This window comes from Peromyscus leucopus, chromosome 15 (assembly GCF_004664715.2).
Source record: "Peromyscus leucopus breed LL Stock chromosome 15, UCI_PerLeu_2.1, whole genome shotgun sequence".
NCBI classification, from domain to species: domain Eukaryota; kingdom Metazoa; phylum Chordata; class Mammalia; order Rodentia; family Cricetidae; genus Peromyscus; species Peromyscus leucopus.
The window spans coordinates 72,139,573-72,160,507 of NC_051076.1; the positions used below are offsets into that span (position 1 = coordinate 72,139,573).

Genomic DNA, 20,935 nt, shown 5'->3' on the forward strand with positions numbered 1-20,935 from the left:
TAGCCAAGTGGCCTTCAAAATTTTAACCCAGAGCTATTTAATTCCAAATCCATTTGCTTTTCACGTGACTGCCATGTATCACTGTAAGAATAAAGATATGTATAGGGAATACTGGAGATCCAAGGTCCAGTCTGCCGAGCATGACACTGCACCAGAATGAGTTATGATAGAATATGATGATTTTCAAGTTCTTCCTGCACACACATGCATATACACATTTGCTAACACACACACACACACACACACACACACACACACACACACACACACACACACTTCCACGTGTCCATGCATACATCCATACATGCAAAGGACACACATGCATACACATATGCCCACACCGGTGTATACATGCTTTTTGACAATTACAAAGAACAGTATATGATGCCAATAGTGTAACTATTTAGTAAGAGGGTAAATCCATAAATAAGTCTCAGGTCCTCTATTTGGAACCTCATAATTACACCATGCTGAGAAAGACAGAAATAATATCTAAAATCTTCAAACATCAGAGTATATTCTGTGATTTTAATTCTAGCCCACCAAATACCCACTGTTAGAATCTATTAGCAGCAGCTTTGCTATAGAAAATAGAAGCCCAAATAACGCTAGATGTGATTAACCAGGTTCACCTTTTTTTGTTTTTAAGATAAAGTCAAGCATAGCCCAGAGAGGCCATGATGTCTTTATGTAGTTAAAGATGACCTTGAAATTATGATATACTTGCCCCCTTTTCCTGAGTGTGTGATTACAGGTTTGTGACAGCATATACCATTTACATAATGCTGAGGATCAAAGCAAGGGTTGCCTGGATGCTAGATAAACACTCTCCATTTCTTTTCTAAATGTGTGTGTGTGTGTGTGTGTGTGTGTGTGTGTGTGTGTGTGGTTTCGCATGTGTATTGTATATGCATCTGAGTGAGAAGCCTATATATATATATATATATATATATATATATATATCATGTGATGATTAAGCTATATCCCCAGTTCTCAGGTTTAATTCTTTAAAGATGGCTTAATGATCAGAAAATTACTATTGTCTATACCCTATTCCTCTAGTTACCAATCATCATGTTCTGTTCACTCTGACCCCAACCAGAGAAAGTGAAGTTTCAGTTTAATTATATGAAAGGCAGAAGTCACATTCTTTCACTTATAAAACACCTAGCTCTGAATCATAACTAAAGAGTCCAGTATCACTCTTTCTTTGGACAATGTGGATGGAGAACCTCTCACATCATCAAGGTCATGATCACCATTAGTGCTGTGATATTTTGCTGAGCTTCTAGTATAAGTCAAGCAAACCATGTACATGATCACCTAAGTTCACAGAACAGACCATTTGTCTTTGTCACATTAGCCAGGAGGGATTGATGAGAGAAATCCAGGGCTCACTCCAAAACATGATTTCCAGGAAATTTGTTTCATGATTAACGTCCTACACTACCTGGGGCATTCACCTCACCAGTTCTAAAGAGTACTCATGCAGAATGAAAGAGCTCTCAGACAGAAAAGTGTGTGTGGACCATCACTTTGTGCCTATTCTTGTTAGGGATGCTATTCCCTGACAATTGAAATGAAGCAAGATTGATTAGGAAACTGAAATCCCTGCCTTTAAATCTTACATCTACTACCTACTGCATTGTGAAACTGGGCAAATTCCTAACCTAGATGACTCAGTTCCTCTTTCCCTCTCCTTCTCCCTCTTCATTTCCCTCTCCCCATCTCTCTCTTCCTACCCACTTCTCTGTTTGTTTGTGTGTGTGTGTTTGTGTCTGATAGTGATGTCTGCATGTGCATGCAGGTGTATGTGTGTATGTACAGATGTGTTGCCTGTGAATGAGTGTGGTGAGTACGCACATCCACGGCAAGGGTCTTCTTTAACCACTCTCCACCATACTTTTATAAAGAATCATTTTATTCTAATTGTTTCTCTATGACTGTGTGTCTAGAAGCAGTTGCCTATCCAGAACAGAAGAGGCATCAGACTCCATGGAGCTGTGTAGTGGGTAGCCATTCCAGCTTGGATCTGGAAGTTCCAACCCCCATTGAGACTCTGGCAACTGTAACGCCTACGAGGCCGGGCCAGGGGAGGCGCCTGGAGACCCGAGAGCTGGACAGGCCAGTGCTCTCTCTGTGCACCTCCTCTGGCCCTGCCTCATAGGCGTGACAGTTGCCAGAGTCTCAATGGGGGTTGGAACTTCCAGATCCAAGCTGGAATGGCTACCCACTACAGAGCTGTATTAAACAAAACTGTAAAATGCAAGAACCAGGTGTTGAGAACCTAACTCCTGGAAGACCAGCAAGTACTTTTAACCACTGAGTAATTTACCATTTTTTCTTAGGCAAGCTTTCAGTGGACCTGGAGCTCACTGATTTGTCTCTATAGAGCAGCAAGACCTCAGGATCTGTCTGTCCCTGACTTCAAAAGAACACAGGGTTTAGGGAAGTCTGCTCTGATGCCCTGCTTTTTTCTTGGGTTCTGGGTATCTGAATTCAATCCTCATGTTTGCATCGCAAGTACTTTAACCATGGAGTCATCTCTCCACTTCCAACTCCATATTCAAAGTCCAAATAATGACAGTGTTTATCCCCTTGTGTTATAGTGAGATAAAACATGAATCAATGCAAACAAAAAAAATGAGCTTGCACCTACCTCATAGCAGTATGTTATCAGATAATGATGAAAAATGCACACTTTATTCTAATCTTAGTAATCTAAAGATGTTCCATTTATATTAGAATTATTATTTGGGTGTAGTAAGGGAAAATCTAGGGAGAAAAAATTTACAAAAACACTACAAAATTTGAAAAACATTAATATTCTCAACTTCACCTCAACCTGATGACATTACTTAGAAAGAAGTAATTTTGAATTAAACAGAACATTTGGAACCAAAGGAGTGTTTCTGTCATTATGAACACATATTGCTCTGGCAGAAGACTTGAGTTTGGTTCCTAGCATTTATGTGTGGTGGCTAACAACTCCTGATTCAGGGATGATGTCTATACAGTCATACACTCACACTCATACACATTATTAGAAACAAATCTTTTTTAAAAGCACTGAAATAAAAGAAATCATTTATTAGTGCTTGGCCTATATGTCCTACAACATTATGTGGCTCATAGTAATAATTCATAATTTTTGTTTAAAGACAACAAACTTGAAATTTTGATAAATAATAGTCATGCCACCTACAGTCTGGTCAGTCACACAAAACACCCTTTACTACCACAGCCAGGCACAAATATGTAAGCCTAACTCCACCCTGGAGAGCCTGTCCCTCTGTGGAGTAGAGGAGTGACTGTTACACCCATCAAAGGACAATTGACTTGGAAACAACATGCCATTGACATCTTTGCTCCAGGAGATAATTCACAATTCTGCTGCATTAGACAAAACTAAGTTATCTCATGGGGGAAAATGTAGTTAATTTCTTTTAAAAAAGTAACAACAACAACCCCATATTATCCACTTGTTAGTCTTCCTTGATCAAAAACTAAGAAGTATATACCTGAAAAGATGAAGGTTACTGAAATATCGTATTTCAGGTTTCTGTTTTCATTTAATGGTACAGAAGTTCAAATTGGATTAATGAGTCTAAGATCTTTCATGACTCAGAAAAAACAACATAATTAAGTATTATCCAGATGCAGCATGGAAACAGTATTGTAATCCAAATCAGGAGGGCTCTGTGGTTTAGGAATTGTTTTATTTCTATTATTGCATTCCTTGAGACAAGTTCTCATGCAGCCAAGCTGCCTTTAAGCTCCCCAAGTAACCAAAGACGACCTGGAATTTCTAATTGTCCTGCTTCCACAGCTCAACTGTTCAGATGCACCACCACAGTTAGTTCATGCATTGCTGCAAATCAACCCAGCTGTCATGCATATCAGACAGGAACTCATCAATGGGCTACATCCAAACCAAGGGTATTTTAGTCTTGAAGGGCCAGGCACAAACACAAATTGAAATTATTTTTTAAAGTCTATGCATCTAGATTGAAATATTGTATTAGAGTCACATGGTGTAATGGCTAGTTTTATATCAACCTGACACAAGCTAGAGTTCAAGTTGATATAAATATATATAAATATAAATATGAGGAGGGAATCTCAGTTGAGAAAATGCCTTCATAAGATCATGCTGTAGGCAAGCCTATAGGGCATTTTTCTTGTTTAGTTATTGATCAGAGAGGATCCTGCCCATTATTGGTGGTGCCATTTGTGGGCTGGTGGTCCTGGGTTCTATAAGAAAGCAGGCAGAGAAAGCCAACAGGAGCAAAGCTATAAGCAGCAATCTTCCATGACCCCTGCATCATTCCTGCCTCCAGATTTCCAGCTTGAGTTCCAGTCCTCACGATTTTTTTTTTTTTTTTTTTTTTGCGAACCATTTTATGGAAATGTGAATAAAATAGCACCACCCCAAGTTGCTTTTGGTTCCGGTGTTTAGTCACAACAGTAGTAACCAAGACTAAGACAGAAATTGGTATTAGGATTGTGGGGTACTGCTGAGACAGACCTGGCCGTAATTTTGGGGAGGATTGTGGAAGGGCTTGGGAATTTGTCATGGGAAAAACCACTGAGTGGTCAAAACTTGTCCTGTAGGACCATAGATGATAAAGATCGAGTACTGGGAGAAGAACAGATGATAGAAGCCCCACTTGTAAAATTTCAAAGGGAAATTTGAGAGGCATTTAAAGACTCTATCTGGGTCATTATAGTTTCAATTAAGACTCTATGGGTCTAGACAAGTGGGGCTGTGATTGACAAGATATGAGAACCACTAGCTTGAAACCTTTTGCTTTGCAGGGCAATCAATGCTGGTCAAACTGAGAAATTAGTGGAGATTAAGAAGGTCAAGTCTTCTGACAAGTGTTTCCTCAGGGTCAGCACACAGAAGCTGTGTTCCAGAGGTGAACAAGTTTGTACCTCATGCTGGGAGCCAAACTTGGTAGTATAAGAGTAACCTAGTTAGTAATGGTTTTGAAGGCATTAAGGGGTCATAGAGAACAGTTGAGGCTTGGCATGGCCCAGCTTTGATAGACTCCTTGAACAGAGCCCAGAAGAGGCTATTGGTGAGAGTGCAGTCAGTTGCAGCAGAAGACCTCAGACTTTGACAATGCCCATGCTGTAAAATGAAGCAGCAGCAGCCATGGAGTGGCACAATCCTCAGCCTAGCAAACAGGCTGTATGGGCTGCAGAAGGTGGAGGCAGAGAAGAGATTCAGGTTCTTTGGAGAAGCTCAGGAGATCGTAAGTAGATCCCAGACCTTGGACACTGAGTTGTTTAGTGTTCGATTGGTTCTGCTTTGAGGACTGTATCCTAGTTCTCCCCTCTTGGAATAAGAAAGTATTTAACATATTTTTTATTTCACAGGAGCCCACAGGTGAGAGACTGAAATTTTGGAGACACTTTGGAATTTTAGAAAGATTTTTAGAATATTTTAAAGAAACTTTGGACTTTTAAGTGTTTGAATTTGTAAGCCTGTGGGACATTTAAGTTTGCAAAATATTTTATATTGTGGTGTTGATATTAACATGTGATCTTAAGAATGACCAAAAAGGTAAAGGATATGATTTATCAGTGATGTGTTTGTGTGTCAAGTTGACCTCAGACCAATTGTGGTGGCTAGTATTTATTTCAAATTGGCATAAGCTAGAGTCATCTGAGAGGAGGGAACCTCAACTGAGAAAATGCTTCCATAAAATCAGGCTGTAGGCAAGCCTGTAGGGCATTTTTTAAACTAGTGATTGATGTGGGAAGTTCAAGTCCATTATTAGTAGTGCCAATCCTGCACTGGAGGTCTTGGATTTTATAATAAAGCAGGCTGAGCAAGCCATAAGTAGCAAGGCCTTTGCATCAGCTTCTGCCTCCGGGTTCCTGCCATGTTTGAGTTCCTGTCTTGGCTTCCCTCAATGGACTCTTTCTCATGATATCTAAGCCAAACAAACGCCCCACCCACCCATGCTGCCTTTGGTCATGGTGTTGCTTCACAGCAATAGAAAAGTAAGTAGGATACTTGGAAAGCTATAAACTCGTTCCAAAGCAAATAACACACACCTTTTTAAAAGAAAACGAGTCTCTCTGGTGCTGGAAAAGTAGCTCTTGTTAAAAGCTCTTGCCATGCAAACATGAGGAGAGGAGTTATGGATCTCAGGAACTCAGATAAATGCTGGGTGACATGCGGCAGCCTCACCTTTAATTCCAGCCTCAAAAGGTGGAGACAAGATTCATCTAGCAAACTGGCTAGCTAGACTAGCTGTAGAGGTGAACCATGTGTTCAACTGCAAAGCTTTGCCTCAGTAAATAAGATAGAGAGCAATCAAGGAAGACTTCTGATGTCACATTCCAGCCTTCACATGTATACCTGCACACACACAATCACACATACATACAAATGTGTACTGACACACATGTATACAACTCAAGCACACACACACACACACACACACACACACACACGTATGCAGACCACATAAAAACGAAAGAGACAGAAGTTTAAAATTGTCTCAAATATAATTTCTTCAGTTGGACTATTGTTAATGACAAGCATATCCCAGGGCTAAGATTACCCACAATTCCCAGTTCTTCCTGAAGCGGCACCCAATTTCTTCTGTTTTATTTTTGAATCAATGTTGGTTGTTCCTTCTCACAATCCATAGCTACCTGAAAAGAGCACCTGCATTTCCTGTTCAGACATCATCTTTCCTGTTTCAAACATACATAGTTGATAGAGTTCCTTTTGTATTGCTGTAAAGAGACACTATGACCAAGGCAACCTATAGAGAATAAAGAATTTAATTTGGATATTTGCTTACAGCTTCAGGGGGTGAATCCATGACCATCATTGTGGGAGAAAGGCAGCAGGCAGGTAGGCATGCGTTGGAGCATTAACTAAGAGCTTAAATGTTGAGACAAAAACTACAAAGCAGAGGGAGAGAGCTAGCTGTGAATGGTGTGCACTTTTGAAGCCTCGAAGCTCACCCCTATTGGCACACTTCCTCAAACAAGGCTACAAGGCCCAAACAGGTCACTAATTGTTGATCAAGTATTCAAATATATGAGCCTATGGGGGCATTCTCATTCAGACCACCACAATAGTTAACACCAAAGTGAGCCTTTCTCCTTCATACTTAGAGATGGTGGATGATCAGGACATGGTAGTCAGTGTCTGCCCACCACCTGGGCATTGTAACAGTTCAGGGTTGTCAGTTGACAAACTGATATCTGCATATTCATTCCAGAACTTACCTTGGAAATTTTTTTTTCCCAAAGGAGAGATTTTCCTTCAAGAGGATACAATGTGTTTAAGCCCTGGGTGGCTGATCTCATCATTTTTGTCACTAAAATTCTGTCTAAGACTGAATCCACACAAAGAAGGTAGTGGAGTCATGTGGAGTCAGAAACAACCAGACAGGTCTGGAAAGACTGAATTATTGTGCCATCTGTGTTTCTGAATTCATCAGAATTCTGTAAGTTAACCTGACTTCACACTCAGATTTTCCCTCAGCATTGTGCTGACCTGGATGTGATACATCCTTAAGACATTAACAGGTTGGGAGCAACACCTACTTCCCAATGTGCTGGAGAGACACATTCATTCAGAATCTAACCATTCCTCTTTGGAAGTCCCCTTTAAAGTAGCCTTGGTAGATACATTATAAAGTCAGTTCCCTTTAGTATTTGTATAACCTTTAAAACTCAGAAACCCAGCTTAGTAGATGGCTCAGTGGGTGAAGCAGTTACTGTGTGGGCATACTCCTCAAAACCCACAAACAGTAATATGTGGGTAGAAACAAGAGGCTTTTCCTTTGAGACAAGGAAGACTGAGGAGGATCCTTTAAAGTTTTCTAGCCCGCTGACCTTCTGTATTCAGTGGTAAACAAGAGACCCTTGACCTAACGTGGAAGTCAGGGGCCAACATCCAAGACTGCCCTCTGACTTCCACACACATCTGTGACAGGCGCATCTGCAGAAGTATTCACACAAATAACCAACACACACAGCCATGTAGAAACACATGACATCATACATGCCAATCATCATCCAGTTTGTAATTTTGTTTCTTGCTCTTATATAGACTGCACCAGACCTTAATCATAAGAAAGTCCAACTGTGCACACAATCAAAATGAAATTATAGTCCTTCAAAATGAGCACTTCAAGGAACACACCTTTCATTGATAGTGTAAACCTCCTCTTTGTCATCATCTATAAGCTGTATAGAACACTCAGGATTTTCACTCAGCTATGCTATGCTGCCGAGGAAGATGCTGTGGACTTGAAATACAAATGAAAGAACTCCAAGAACTGAACAACCCTGTTTGTTAATAGGCACTGTTAAAATTGCTTCAGCTTACCAGATCAAAAGCATTTGAAGTTTATCTCTCATTGCTCTATGATTTTCTGATTAATGGGGTTCCATGCAGGGTAAGATGGAATTCATCTCATTTCTATGTGGCTTTTTTAGGGTCAAGTGGATGCAGGAAGCCACATGAGCAAATATTTAGCCCATTTAGCCCTTAGAAATAATGTCTCTCCCGGGTTTAAGCTTTGAGCTACAAATTCCCCAAGCAGGGAGGGTTGTCATTGCTACCTGCAGAAACAAATCCCTGCCAGCATGCTCTGAATGCCATCTTAATGCCAATTTAGAATTGTATCATTGTGGCTATTTCCATCTGACATTTACATGTTTCTCTATTTTAAAGGGTACTTTTCCCCTAAATCTGTAGATCATGCAGAAGTCACTTCTTAGGAAAACAGTGATAACAAGCCTTTACATGTGACTCCCAGGGAAAATATATTAGGACAGAGTTGGTCTGGAGGTAGGCAAAGAAATACAGCACTTGCCCATCAAGTGCAGGCCCTGGGTTCAATCCCCACCCAGAAAAGTCTCCACCAATTCTAATGCTGCCGCAGTTGCTATAGGTTGCTGTTTTGTTTTCCTTTAGGAACTTCAATTTTTTTTTTAATTCTAAGATCTATTGGTTTTTATGAAAGGATAAATTAAACAAAGGCATTACAACACACAGGTGAGTTGATTCTGACGACTGCCCAATGGTACTTTCTGAGACATTAGGGAATTCTCCAGAAAGAGATGGCTTTGTTCAAATGATTGACTTGCTTAAATATGTTTCTGTCTCCTTCTTTGTAAAATGTTACTTTATCTATTTCTTTTTGGTATATATGTATGGGTTTGTGGTTGTATGTATGAATATACACATGTGTGCATTAGTGTGAGTGTCTTAGTTAGAGTTTCTCTTTCTGTGAAGAGACACCATGACCAGGGCATGTGGTAATATTTTGTGAACCATAATAAAATATGCCTGAAGATCAGAGAACAAAATAAGCTAATATATTAAACACAGAGGCCAGCCAGTGGTGGCACACACCTTTAATCCTAGCACTCAGGAGGCAGAGATACGTCTGGATCTCTGTGAGTTCAAAGCCACCCTGAACTATATGAGGTTGACTCAGTCTAGGAGAGAAAAGAGCCAGGCAGTGGTGGCACACACCTTTAATCCCAGTACTGGGAAGCACACATGCCTTTAATCCCAGGAAGTGATGGGCAGGTGAAGAAAGGTATAAAAGGTATGAGGAGACAGGAACTAAGGGCTTTTCGGCAGAAGCATCCCTTTCAGTAAGAGACTCTTTTGGCTGGAGCCTTTCTGGTGAGGACTCAAAGGATTTCAGTCAGAGGATTTATGGAGTTGGTGAGGAGAGACGTGACAGTAACTTGTTCCTTTGTATCTCTGATCTTTTAATATTTGCCCCAATATCATGCTCCTGGGATTTTATTACAAGACCATCTTAGAATTTGAGTTACAAGGGCAACTCTTACAGAAGAAAACATTTACCTGGGGGTATTTCTCTTATAATTCAGAGGTTCAGTCCATTATCATCATGGTGGGACATGGCAGAGTGCAGGGAGACATGGTGATGGAGAAGTAGCTGACAGTGACACATTTTACAGGCAACAGGGAGCGGTCTGTCTCATGGGCTGCAGTTTGAGCACATATGGAACCTCAAAGCTCACCTCCACAGTGACACACTTCCTCCAACAAGGCCATACCTACTCCAGCAAGGCCACACTTCCTAATAGTGCCATTTCCTTTGGGGACCAATTTCTTACAAACCACCACAGTGTGTGTGTACGTGTACCAGAGAACAACCCTACTTGTCATTTCCCAGACACTGTCTACGCTTCTCTCTTTTCATTTTTGTTTCCTTTATTTTACAGTTTCATTATTGCCCTGGAGCTCACCAGTCAGCCTAGGCTGGCTGGCCAGGCACCTGGAGGTATCCACTCTGCTTCCACAAAATTACACAGGTTCTGGGGCTCCCATTCACAGCAATCCCTTAATGTGCTGAGTTACTTCATTGGTCCCTAATGTGGCTTTCTCTTAGTGTCATTAACAGCATATTTCCTATAACCAGGTAAAATATTTGGAGAGTTAAATAAAATGACAGTGAGCAAATAAAAATCAAACTTAGTAACATCTTATGACTTGCCATAGAAAAGTGTCTTCATTCATGGAGAGCCAACATACCTCGACTTTATCATTTATTTATTTTGTGATGTGTGTACCATCATGTTACAGCACATACAAGTAGTTTAGAGGACATTGTGGGAAATTAGTTCTTTCCTCCTACCATGGAGGTCCTGGAGCTCAAACTCAGATTGCCAAGCTTGGTGGCAGGGACCTTTGCCCACTGGGCCATCTCGCCAGCCCCACCTCAGTTTTGATGTGGACAGTGGCATTGACTCTCCTCGTAGGCTCGTGTCTCCATCTCAGAAGCCCTCAGAAACTAATCTATTCTATTTATCATGGTGCCTAGAGCACCAGGGCTGATACAGAGTGTGCACTAAATCACCAGACTTTAGGCCAGTGAATTGCTCCTTCCTTTCACAGAAAGAAAATGAACAAATTTGGTTCGGCTTTGAAATGGAATGCTCTTAAAGAAAACTGAGACAAATTGTATACGCAATTTTCCCTTAGAATCTACTATGAAAAATGCTTGCAGATCTGTATGTTACAGTAGAAAGTGTCCCTCGGAGTAATCTTTTCTAAAATCATGGCGTGGGTGGCATTTGTCATCAGGGCTGATTACCCACTTCTGCCCTCTCCTTGCTTCGTCTGTGCCATGCCACTCACTTCTGTCCAAACCATTCTCGTTTCCTATATTTCTGTGCTGCTCTGAAGCCCGGGGCCGCCATTCCTTTGCTCTCTTTCCTTTTGCTTTTAATTTAAAAATTGCATTTGTTTATTTGGGAGGGGAGACACAAGTGCCATGCACATGTGTAGAAGTCAGGAGAAAACTTTTAGGACTCAGTTCTCTTCTATCAGGTGGGCTTTGGGGATTAAACCCAGGTCATTAGGTCAGTGAATACAGAGCTTACTCTGTGTTCTGCCCCACCCTCCTCTGACTTTCTCTCAGGCTAACTGTGTCTCGCTGATCATGGGCCAGATACTCATAGGGCTCCTTTCATTTTCAGGTAGCGATCATTCACAGGCCACAGATTTGAGCTTAATGGTGATCCCAAATCATTATCCTAACAGCATTTTGGGTGTGGAGGAAGACTATCTGGCTTCGGGAAAATGTTTTCTATTTAGAAGAGTGGGGAAGTTTATTGATTTGTCTACTCAATCATAACCCAGACTGCTCCTTTTGATCACTGAACAGATGAAAAAAGCTAGACCTGGGGGCATGTGTCTATGAGTGAACATTAGGGAGACAGAGAGGCAGATTCTAGGACTTACTGATCAGCTAGCCTGGTACACTCTATAACTCTGACTCAAAAATTAACATGGACTAAACCTGAATGTCACTACTTATCTTTTTGTCTACACACAGGCACACACACACACACACACATGTGCACACACACACAGAGGCACACACACATGTGCACACACACACATGTACACACACACACACACACACACACATGAGTCTGAGATTGATAATGTGAAAGCTTTAGTGAACTTTCCCCTTAGATTTATACTGTCAGTTGAATTGAGGATTCAGTGACACAAAATACTTTGAAAACATAGGACAAGAGAAACCAGAAGAATGTAAACAAATTATAGTTTAGGAATAAGCAATGTGTTTCCTGGGGACTTGGAAAGAAGAAAAAATTAAGCAAGAAGTGTAGGAGAGAGCAATGAGGGTGAATATGAGCCAATCATAAAATCATCAAAGGATTAATAAAATAAACTACTATATAGCATAGTATTAACATTAACAATATTTATCCTGAAAAACTCTACCAAAAGCTTTAATGCCATTGAGCTTCAAGAATTCAAATTCATACTCCTGTTCTACCCAGGAATGAAAATAATGAGAGACTGAAATTATCCTAATCAGTGCTTCCATGTGGCACCTGATAGAAAATGTCTGAATCTTATCAGGAAGGAAATGCTCCATTTTCCATGCTTCAGGTTCTCAGATAACAGTTCCAACTAAATATGTAAGTATGTGTTTGTACATGTGTGTGTCAGCACATGGATGAGCACACATTCCTGCACACTCACACACAGTATACACAGAATAAGAAGCTGCCAGAGGAAATATTTAGAAGACAGCTAGTTACAGAATCAGGTCCCCAGAGAGTCAGGAGGTGGGACCAGCAGAGAGAGAGTGTTTGATAACAGTTACCCACATGCTTTACAAACAGATTGAAACCAAGAAGAAATAAGCAAGGACAACAGGTGTTCTTAATTAACAGTTTCATTGGCCAAACCATAGAATTTTAGTTTTAAAAATGAAAAGAAAACATTATCAAGAAAATGGTTCACATATTATGTTAATTGTAGTTAAGCACACCTGAAGGAATTAAAACATCAGAAGATTAAAAGTAAGTAAAAACTGGTTCCAAAGTGGCTCTGTAGCTGAAGTCCTTGCCATGCAAGCCTGATAAACCTGAATTTAGTTTGGTTTGCTGAACCAAGTACTAAATGGCATGCACCCACAGTCACCTCCCCTTCCCCCTCACACACAAACACACACACACACACACACACACAGACAAAGCCATGGGCAAAAACAAGAGGGTTTTATATGCTTAGAATTTATACTGTTTTGACAGCAGTCAATGTTTTTAAATTATGTGAAGGTGAAATTAGAAAGTCCAAAGTTGACAGAATTCAGATCTCAAAGAGTTGAATACATAGAATGTGAAAGAATCAATAGTTGATATATCTAGAATCTGAGAACTAGTGAAGAAAGATGAATTCTGTATGTGTCTAGACACAAAGATACATAGGAACTAATTAATAGACTCAGAAAGTATAAAAATATTAAACAGGAAACTTTAATAAGAAATGTACAACCAGACACATACAACTGCACAACATCAACCCACACACCAAATTTCTTATGCTTAAGAACATATAATCAAAGCAGCTCTGTGTGCTGGTGTGGAGGAATTAAGAACTTCCAAAAGTAGAACCAACTACCAAGAGATTGTAGGAGCATCCTCTGAAGCCAGCAGACAACTGGGGAGGTGTGTACTCACTGATAAATTTTGCATTTTCATATCAGCTTATAAGAAGGATAACAGTGATTGGCATGTGCACTTGTGATTTCTACAGTGTGATCTCTCCTCATGCAGACAGTTGCAAGTTCCTATCATAACATCGTGGATGCAGAGCTAGCAGAGCTGTGCATTGGTAGCAGTCATGAGCCAGTGCTTCTGCCTCTATACCCAGAGTGCACATGAGCTCTCTCTGTCTTTCTCCTTCACCTCCCATCTGAAATATAACACCCTTCAACTGTCTAGCAAAATGATCTTCCAAGACTCAAGGTGAGATAAATACCTTGCTTCAGATAAAAGTTTATAATTCAGGGACTTTAAGAGAGAAAAAATATATATCAAAAAGATTTGGCTCAGAAAGGAGAAAATGACATTTTTTACAAAGCAGAAATGTCTAAGATATAGAGAACGGGAAGTTAAAACTCACCAGGGCCACATTAGTGAACCAGAATAAACAGCTTCAGAAGCAGCATTTTTATTATTACAGTATTATTATTAGGCTTGTGGGGATGGGGTAGGAAAAAACCAATTCAAAAGTCATTCATATTGATTGATTCATCTGTCTGTCACTTTGGGAAACTAAAATTGACATTTTCTAGACTTATTGTGCATTCACATGATGTTCTGGAAATGTCATATTCTTAATGAATCTAGAAGACTGGAGAAACAGTGGATCACTGTCCAATCTAAGCTGCTCCACTGTTAAAGAAATATTTTCTGCAGCCATTTTTCAGAGAATGTCTTCTTTGCCTTGTAAATCTCCATTCTGTATGAGTTAGAGCAGCTTCTAGTTGGGGATTAGTATGTAAAGGAGAGCACTCTACACTTGCCACAAAGACCCTCAGAGTTTGTGAGAAGCCATTCCAAAAGGTGCTGTCAAGACTCAGAGTTGAGGGCTGAAAACATTTCATAAGAAAATGATTTATGTTGTCCATTCCTGCTTAAGATACCCAAAGTTGTAAATGTTTTCTAAACTGTACTGTGACCAACACAACCACAGAGAACCTGAGAGAGTCACAAAAATAGCTGACTGAGTAGGAAATAAGGCTGCAGGTAGAAGTCCAAATGTACAAGTGATTTTAAAATCTGAAAAAGACTTGCATTTACTAATTTGTAAAGCATAGATCTCCAGATTATATAGATAGATAAAAAACAAAACCAAACAAACACTGGAGCTAGGGAGATGATAGCTTCTTGAAAGTCTGAGTTTCAATCTTCAGAACCCAAGTAAAGCCAGACTTACTAGTCCAGGTATCTGAAATTCCAGTTCTCTTATGAATGGCAGGAGGAGAAGACAGAATCCTGGAAGCTCATAAACCAGGATGCTCTCCATTTGTGCACAAAGCACAGAACAAAAGGTCCTGGCTCAAACAAGGTTGTTGATCTCCAAAAGCATCCGATGCCACATGCTTGCCCACAGTCACACATGTGAATGTGCACACATCACACATTGTACATGTATGCATGTTCAATACCTAAAATTAAACTTAGTTGTGTGTTCTACACAAGGTAATACATGAGGCTAAAAAAGGAAAAAGTAAGTTAAAAGGAAAGATTGACCAAATTGTGACCAAAGCAATGGCCTGTTACCCACATTGTTGTAAACAAATATATTCAAGGTCTAAAAGTCATTGTTAAAGACTGGATATTGTTTAAAATATCCTATTCTTCAGGAACGTATGAAAAGTTCAGTGCTGTACAGGCAATAAATGGTCTCCAACAGAAAGTGAAAATTCACAAAACCTGTATGAGAACAAGAAGGGAACCCACTCTTCTAATGGAGATTTCAATCCTCATCCTGCTGCTCAGCTTCCTACTTCATCCCTTTAGTTTAGAACTAAGGAAATTCAAGTAAAAAGTTGACTTTCTAAAAAAATAATTAATAAATGTAAAATTTAAATTAAAATATTATTTTACTTTTTGTTTACCTTTCTGCCCAATCACTGACACTTAACCAACAAAATAATTACCACAAATAACTAACAACGAACTAACCAAACAATAAAGCAGATATAAATGACATCTGCACCACTGCCATATGTGTGTGTCAAACCTCTTCCAAAACCTGTATGGAGACTACAGAAGGGGGTAATGTCTGCAGCTGTGAATCGCTGACCACACCAACAAAGACTACTAGTTTATTAATTTTAACAACATCCATTGAAAAGTATAGGACAGAGAAACAGACCTGTGACTTTGCCTAGAGTAAGTGATCTTGCTGTCCTGAACTCAACGTCTGGGGAGAAGTTATAGCTGAAAAGTTGTTGGTCCACCTGTAGGAAAACAAAATAATGCCATCAGTCAAGGTTTTCAGAAGGCATAAAACAATCCCTTTTGTAAACAGATTACAGTCTTACACAGGTAGATTCTTCTCAGGGGTTTTCTCACAAGAAAGATTCAAAATGTCCCACAAGCTGTCCCATGATGCACATAAAGTACCCTTTCTTTCTTCCTTGTAAAACAAGGTCTTTGACATGCTTACATTCCCCCAGAGATCCCACAGACAGGCCTATTGTCAAGTATTTTCTCCTCACAGAGAATTTTTCACCAAATTCTTTACTGAAAACAAGTAAACAGAGATGCCCTTCTGGCATCTGCTGTGGCACATTAGATGGGACCCAGCAGTACTGCACATTTTACTTCTTCCTCCCCTCTTATTTTTGAAGCCAACACCATTTTCTCTTCCTCCCTAACCCTGACCTGTTTTCCGGTGTGGACTGCAGAGCTTGCTCTTCATGGAACATAGTTGGGTAAGCACTTGAGGAAAGCTGCACATATTGCTGACACTGCCAGAGCTGGCTGATCACATCCCACTGCCAGGCTCAGCAGAAGTCACCGCTAGGTGCTCCAGGTCTTGATTTCCAGGGTCCTCCCTTAGCCATCACCTCTGGCTTCATACACTGCTGGTTCTGGTTTGCTCCCTCCTCTTTCTCCTTCCTGGGCTGCACCACCAATCTATCCCCATTTTTCTCAATCTAGAGAGACAACAGATTCCTCCAATCTCTATTATTTGGGAAAGAGTACACACACACACACACACACACACACACACACACACACACACACACACACACACATGTATATGGACATAAAAGCCAGGGGACAACCCCAGGTGCCATTCTTCAGGTGCCTTCCACTTTTTGGCTGAGACTGGCTCTCTTTTTGGCCCAGAACTGCATCCAACAGGCTAGGCTACCTGTCTAGCCAGCTCTCAGGGATCACCTTGTCTCTCTCAACATCACAGGGATTACAAGCATGTGTTTGTCATCTCTCCTCGATTGCTACAATGCTTCTGGGATCTGAACTCAGATCCTCAGGCTGACAAGGCAAATGCTTTATCAACTGCACACTGACACCCACCCTCCAACTCTGAACATACAAATGATTCTATCCTCATCATTTTCTACGACATATGCTAGAAATGAAGACAAACAGTAATACAGCGAGGTGAGTGAGTTTGCTCTGCTTGGGGAAAATCAAATGGATCAGGACTAATATCTAATCCTTCCATTCAGTTCCTTCATTCACAACTCTCTTTCTATATATATCCATTAAGAGTTACTCTCTTCAGGAACCTCCTGATCTTGTCATTTATCCAAGACTTTAGTACAAACTATGACCCATGGTGTGTGATTTAACTCTATATCACTGTTTTGTGAATTAAACTATAATTTCTTTTTTAGTAAAGAATATATGAAATGTGACACAGATGCATACTTCCAAATGCCTTTCTCCTTACAATGCTATGACATAGTTTAACCTAGTGACAGAGAAGTCACAAAGACGAATAAGTTAGTCAAGCCACATATTAGTATTTTAACAGCTGTCCATGGCCATGTTGTTTCTGGACTTGGGATCTCTATTCTTGTCTTCAAATAACCAGGCTTGTCTCTCTGTCCTTGAAAAGGCAACTTGAACAGCTAAATTAAGATTATGGGGAAAGCCAGGAGTCTTGTGATCTTGGTGGCTAAGTGTCCTTTCCCTCTGACAGGTAGGCAGCATTCCTGAAATGTTCCTTACTGGCCAACCAGGAAATAAGGATCTACCAGGGGCCTGCTTTTTGTTGTTGTTGTGCTTGTTTGTTTACACTAAACAGCTTTTTACAAATGACGAAAAAGAAATATAGATTAGATTGAGAGGGTGTAAGGATGGTCCGGAAGACAAACCTGCTGTCTTTCTGAGCCAATAAACAGACTTAAGGATCAAAACGTAAAGTTTCTGCTCTAGTTTTTTTTTTTTTTTTTTTTTTTTTTTTTTTCCTGCTCTCTTCAGCACTTTGCAAACAGCAAGTGGCTGCTTAGTATTGACTGTAAATTGGTGAAAATTACGTAGACAGAGGAGGAAAACACATACATCTTATTGCTCTCTCTGTGTTCTACTTCCTTTTTTCATTTGTGAAGAGCACAGAAAATATAAAGGTACTAAAAATGTTCATATGTAAAACGCTCTACCGAACACGCCCCAGTTTTCCATCAGGACTTCATTAAAAGTCTAAACAAACACAGCTTGGGGGCATAGCTCAATCAGTGAAGTGTTTGCCACAAGAATCCAAGGACCTGAGTTTGGTCTGTAAAACCCCTGTAAAATGTCAGGTGGGGTGGCATGTGTTTGTAATCCCATAACTTGGGAAGAAGATTCAGGGAGATATCTTGAGCTCACTGGAGAGCCAACCTAACCTCCTCTGTGATTTCTATACCAATGAGAGTCCTTGTATCAAAAAACTGAAGAGAAGTGCCCCTTCTCAGGAATGAGACTTGAGGTTGACCTCTGACCTATACATGGAACTCCCACGGACTATACAAGCAGGAAGCTATCATTACAAAAAAAAAAAAAAAAAAAAAAAAAAATCCTACCATTTACCAGTTCAGCAGCTGCTCTCCCCACCCAATTCAAATGTGCTCAAAGGTGTGACCCCTTCCTCTTTTCAGGAATATTGTAACCGATAAGAGGTTAATTTCTAATGGTATGGGAATTATTTGTGTCATATACCCAACAATTATTCCTGAGCATCCATCTAATTAGACTAACTAATAGTCATCCTTACTTTCTCCCACAGTCCACATTAAAATGGTCTCCAATGCTGTATCCTGGCACCCCTGAAATTCTCTCCATGGCTCCTCCTGCAGCATGTTTTATGGGACATAGAATCTTCCTGACTGATTTTTACCTTATCACTGCTAAACATATCTTTCCATACAGGATGATAAGGAGTTCTAAAAGGGAGACTCCAAACTGTGCACTCCTAAGTTTAAACTCTAAACTTACCCCACCTGTCTTGGTTTAAGAATGAACTTGACACAGCCCAGAGTTACCTGGGAAAGTCTTAATGAGAAATTTTCTACATTGGATTGACCTGTGGACATGTATGTAAGGCATTATCTTAAGTTAATTGATGTGAGAAGACCCAGCCCACTGTGGGCAGCACCATTCTTTAGTAAGGGAGTCCTAAACTCTATGAGAGTAGAGAAATCAAACTGGACACAAGCAAACAAGTGATCATATGTACATTCATTTCTCTCTGCTCTTGGATGTTGAAGGGAACTAGTTGTTTTAACTTCCTGTCGCCTTGATATCGCTCTTATGGTGGACAGTAACCTGGAATTACGAGTGGAAAATAAACCCCTTCTGACTGAAGTTGAGTTTTGTCAGGATATTTAACACAGCAACAGCCATGAAACTAGAACATCTCCCCTTCTCCACAATGTCAAATCAATCTTAATCACATAGTCCCTGCAGCCATGTAGAAGCCATCCACTTAGTTCATAAATGTTCACCTAACACATGCTGCCAGGGACTGTTTGGTAAGGAGCTAGCTCTGCAGTAATGAATGCAAACCAACTTCATGTTTTCATCAAACTCACATTCTAGACGAGGGTTACAGAACATAAAGTAAATAAATAAACTCTATTTATTACATGTCAGATAGCATGGGTTCCAAAGAAAAAACAATAAAATAAGTCAAGGGTAATGAACACTGCATAGGAAAATCAAGGGAACAGATTGGAGGTCATCAGGGGAGGTCTGGATAAAGCTAGACATTGATTTATTGGGGAATGCATAGTATTCAAAAGTACAAGATTAAATGAGATAAGCCATCACATAACTATAGCTACAAAGCCGCAGGAGTCTAACAGAGTCATGTGAGTACCAATGGGTAGGAGAGATAACAGAGGACCCACAAAGAGACAGCAGTGATCAACTAATGGGGGAGAAGAAACATCAGAGAGGAGTGGAACTGTTCAAAACATATGCAAGTCAAGTCCCAAAGGGTGGGAGCAATCTCCGTATCGGATGTCAGGAATATGACAGGTAAGGAAAGACTGGCATGCTACCATGTTGTGTAGCACCTTCCTCTGTTGGAGGAAAGCTTGGGTGCAGGGACCATGGAGTTGGCCTGGTCTAGCTGCTTTGAGAGGCATGCATCACAGGCTTTTGGGGTTAAGGTCAGTGACTCCTGGGGCACTGTGTGCCTTTCAGTTCCTGAGAAACTAATGCACTCCCTCAGGCAGTAAAGCCTTCAGGCCATTTTGTGTTTGTCTGTATTTTCCCTTAGAAGTCAAGAAAGCATGAAAGCTTAAGAGGACATTTGGTATTAGACATTAATCTTGTGTACCCTGTACAGCTTGGAAATGTCATTGTATCTTGGCAACAACTGTATTGATCCTGGCAATTGCTACTATATCCTCTTTCTGATAAGGGTATAAAAGTCAAACTTTTCTCAATAAAATTGTCCGTGCCTCAGTCTTGCTCTGACCCCTCTAACCCAAGTCTGATTTTATGCCTTGATAAGCCATATCAGGTGACCTTGGGTCAGTAAGGAAGTGCGGCACTTACACCAGGGGAAGTGGAATAGTACATTCTACCAGGAAGCTCATTAGGCTTGGTAAGTAAATGACTCAAAGGCTTCAGGAAGTCCGTGAAACTGACCAGATACACTGGGGCTAGGTTCTTAGCTCCCCAAACTGACTTGCTTGAAACAAGAATTTTCCTACCTATTGATCAGCATGCCAGGTTTCCTCAGGTTGCCACCCATGCTGGAGTGGATTGTAGTGATGTATCTGCTTTTAAATCACTTTTGCTCTGTAACCCCTCAACTATTCTTTCGTTAGTAATCTCAATAAATCTAAAAATTCTCCTGTTAGTAATCTCACAGGTTCATTAATTTGGGTTTAGTGGCATCCTTATATTAGTTTACTGTTTGTTCTCTAAATGGAGTGAGTAGACATTTGTTCATTCTCCCCAGAAATATTTCCCACAACATTACACCACTGGGTTCTGCAACTATAACCCCATTCATATCTTGAGCAGTACAGTTTTTTTGTAACATGCTGAGACTATGGGGAAGGAAAGTACAATAGTTAATTTTGTTTGTCAGCTACACAGAATTTAG

At 40.3% G+C, this 20,935-nt stretch overlaps 1 protein-coding gene across 2 annotated transcripts in view; it reads right to left on the bottom strand.

The window, feature by feature from the left end:
• Positions 1-20,935, bottom strand: part of Cntnap5 (contactin associated protein family member 5) — a 1,003,093-nt gene that overhangs the window by 37,568 nt on the left and 944,590 nt on the right. For both annotated transcript variants that reach the window (XR_005092927.1, XM_037211054.1), the window contains one exon: positions 15,734-15,818. Coding sequence is in view for 1 of the 2 variants with exons in the window: in XM_037211054.1 (XP_037066949.1) it covers positions 15,734-15,818 (85 nt within the window). In the remaining variant the exon portion in view is untranslated. The remainder of the gene's footprint in view (positions 1-15,733; positions 15,819-20,935) is intronic.